Source organism: Buceros rhinoceros, unplaced genomic scaffold, assembly GCF_000710305.1.
Source record: "Buceros rhinoceros silvestris isolate BGI_N320 unplaced genomic scaffold, ASM71030v1 scaffold6709, whole genome shotgun sequence".
NCBI classification, from domain to species: Eukaryota; Metazoa; Chordata; class Aves; order Bucerotiformes; family Bucerotidae; genus Buceros; species Buceros rhinoceros.
In genome coordinates, this window is record NW_010429751.1 from 1 (window position 1) to 3,393 (window position 3,393).

General features: G+C 39.6%; 1 protein-coding gene across 1 annotated transcript in view; it reads left to right on the top strand.

Moving 5' to 3' along the window:
- Positions 1-473: 473 nt before the first annotated feature.
- DIP2C (DIP2 disco-interacting protein 2 homolog C (Drosophila)) overlaps positions 474-3,393 on the top strand; it is a gene marked incomplete at its 5' end in the record, with an annotated part of 112,069 nt that continues 109,149 nt past the window's right edge. The window contains 3 exons of the mRNA XM_010142772.1: positions 474-605; positions 1,994-2,113; positions 2,999-3,196. Of these exons, the coding sequence (XP_010141074.1) occupies positions 474-605; positions 1,994-2,113; positions 2,999-3,196 (450 nt within the window). The remainder of the gene's footprint in view (positions 606-1,993; positions 2,114-2,998; positions 3,197-3,393) is intronic.

Sequence of the window (3,393 nt, forward strand, 5' to 3'; positions counted from 1 at the left end):
CCCCCCAATATATGATCAAATTCCTTTCTTAACGAAAACTGGCACATTCAAAACATGGAGGTTATAAAAGAGTTATGCACTGGCACTTGCAACTGATTGATGACATGCAGTATTCTTTGTGTTTGGAAAAAATGATGCAAGAATCTATCAGAAGTTTATTTGTCTGGGTCTTTCTGAGGTTGTTCACAAGCTTTAACTTAGTGTAAAATGAAATGTCAGCGGAGAACAACGTAATTGTATCCTTTTTTTAGCCTATTGCTTATATGATTTCAGATATACAGCCCCTGTTCTAATCAGTGGAAACCTAATTTATTAAAATCTTGATGTACGTTATACATTCATTTTGTGCATTAATTTTAATGCCTGCTCAGATGTTGGGAAATAATCAAATGGTATCGTTTTCTCTCCCCCTTGCTTTTCTGCCCTTCAACACTAGAGGTACATGGTTAAACCTTCTAACTTATTTTTCACAGAAAATCATTCTGCCCCTCCAGATGTTACCACTTACACCTCAGAACACTCAATACAAGTAGAAAGACCACAAGGATCCACAGCACGGGTGGCACCAAAGTATGGAAACGCTGAACTTATGGAGACTGGTGATGGTATGTCACAAAGCAAAACTGGGTTTTCTTTCCCCAAGTATCGTAACCTTTTTAGTTGTTGCTGTGTGCATCTTCTCTTTTTTTCTCCTGGCCACATTTCATTTGTAAACACAAAGTTGCAGCGTCTTTACAGTCTTAAGATAAAGTGATACAAGTGAAGCCAATGTAGAGAAATATTGCGTAATCAGCAGGTTGATTCCCTGTTGAAATTTTTTTGCAAAAGCAAGCAGTGGATCTCTTTAGATCTGCTTTCATCATGCTGCCTGGTTACAGCTAGTCTGGTTTTTAAATGGCAAAGAAAGTGATATACTAGAATGGCTGCATCTTGAAAAGTGTCATCTTTCAAGTTTTATTTTCTGTGGTTGGTTTTCTGTTTGGTTTTGCGTTTTGGGTGGCTTTTTTTTTTTTTTAAAAGCAGTTATTTGTAAACCCTTTCTTATTTATTGCTCCTCTTTTCTAAAACCTATTAAACAATATTTCAGGAAGGTGTGGAATTGTTGACCAAGTGTCTCGCATATAAACTTAGCAGCTTCGGCTCTAAAAAGCACTTGGCAGAAGTTTCAAAGCCAATTTTATGGACGGGTAGGAAGTTAAAATTCCTGCAATGCAGTGACAGAAAGGTATTAGCTCAGGAACAGATAACGTGAACATTGCACAGGCTTTGCACTTGTCTATGGAAAAGAAAGGGGGAGGTGACTGATGGGATTATATTACAGAAGTGCCCCTTGCCCCATGCTCCTGTTCAGAATTGTATTTTTCAAAGTGCTGTATGGGCAAGCACTCTCCATTTGGAGATCGATGGCTGGTAGATTTGCTATAGAGACGTTCAGAGAATACAGGGTCATGCTGAAGTAATACAAAGATGTGAATCGTATCTAAGATGGATACTGTCAGACGTCATTACAGTGTAAACAGCAGCCCAGAATAAATGATGGAGTAGAGATTGTGACCCACGCTCCTTGCTGAGCTGTGGTCTCGTTAGACAGCGTTGGTACAAACAGTGATTATGGAGAGAGCCAATGCCTGTCTTCTCACTGACCATTGCCAATGCTACCTAAAAGAGTTCTCTAAGGTTACTGACATTTACTGTAAGAAGGGTTTTTTCACATGCTTGTCTTCCTCAGTCTGTGTGCTGTTTCCCCTTTAATTTTGCAGGCTCACGCTGACATTGTTGTATTGTTTTTATTTGAACTAGGCATCCTTGTTTCTTTTTGCTAAAATGATCTTGCTAAAATGCTAATGACGTTGTTAAATACTTGAGTCACAGTATGGCATGAAACCATAGTTGTGGTGGCCTTGAAGTCCTAGACTTTTTCTTATCCCACTTTACACTGAACGCCACCAGATGTTGTGGTCAACTGATGTCTTCATTGATCCCTGTCCTGCAGGAGTACCAGTGAGCAGCAGAGTGTCAGCAAAGATTCAGCAGCTGGTCAATACGCTAAAACGGCCCAAACGACCACCATTACGAGAGTTCTTTGTAGACGACTTTGAGGAATTGTTAGAAGGTAAAATGACTTTTTTTCAAAATGTTTGGCGATCTCTTATTAAAATTATGTAAAATGTTTGTCCTGCACATTGATGTTCTAGAAAGCTAAGTAAGCCCTCCTTGTACTGGCAAGTACCAAAAAGCATCAGTATTCGGTGGAATATGCTTGTAGTGAGCTTGGAGGTAGAGCTGAAGAGTGAAAAGTCTCTCTGTTTTGCTCGGCTCCTGTTTCTGCTTGCAAAGAAATGACAGAAGAGTGTTGAGGGAAGCTTTGCTTTGAGAACATTCAGCTTTGGGTTACAGCCATTGAGAAAAACTGTCAGTGGGGGAGCACATTAAATGTTTTACACATCCTTTGTGTAGAAACACGGGTAAAGTCAATAAATGGAATTTTTTTTTAAGGAGGCCAGTGGTTTGAGAATTAAGATTTGCCAGGATGAGGAGATTTAAGTAGTCTTCATAGCAGTGTATAAGAAAGCAGTGTAACAGAACATGACTTAAATCAGTCTGTTACTGCTGACTTGTTGCAATACATTCTTTCAGTAGTTCTACAGTTCATCTCATCCTGGCATTTTTGCCAGGAAAAAGTGTTCTCCACATCTCATTAGGAATAAAGGAAGGTTAATTATTTCAAAGATAAATATATGCATGCTGCCTCAGCAGTTTCTTTCCCCTTTGTAGAGCTAGTGGAAGGATAAACACCTGCATTCCTGAAATGTTTCAGTTGCTTCTGTTAAACTATAAAGTTGATTATCCTGTTATATTTTTCTGTTGTTTCTCAATACCTTCTAACTTGTTACTATTTTCAGAATATTTTGCAAAGGTAACTTACTCTCTTGGTTACATAGGGGTACACAAGGTATAGAATTTACGTGGTAACTGTGTATCTTTTCATAATCGTAAGTTCAACAGCCAGATCCAAACCAGCCGAAGCCAGAAGGAGCTCAGATGTTGGCTATGCGTGGGGAACAATTAGGTGTGGTTACAAACTGGCCGCCTTCTCTGGAAGCAGCTTTGCAACGATGGGGGACCATCTCACCGAAAGCTCCTTGCTTAACCACTATGGATACCAATGGAAAACCACTGTATATTCTCACTTACGGTGAGCACTCCTAAACCTCCTTGTGCTTTTATATATCGTATACAGTGCCCGTGTGTGTGGTACATGCGTACACAGTGACACAAGCCCTCTAATGATGCATCTGTTCCATTTCCAAATTGGGTAGGACAGTTCTGAAGCTGTTGGTGTCTGAGTTGCTGAGATATCATAGTATGATCTATTTCACAAAGAGGGAAAGA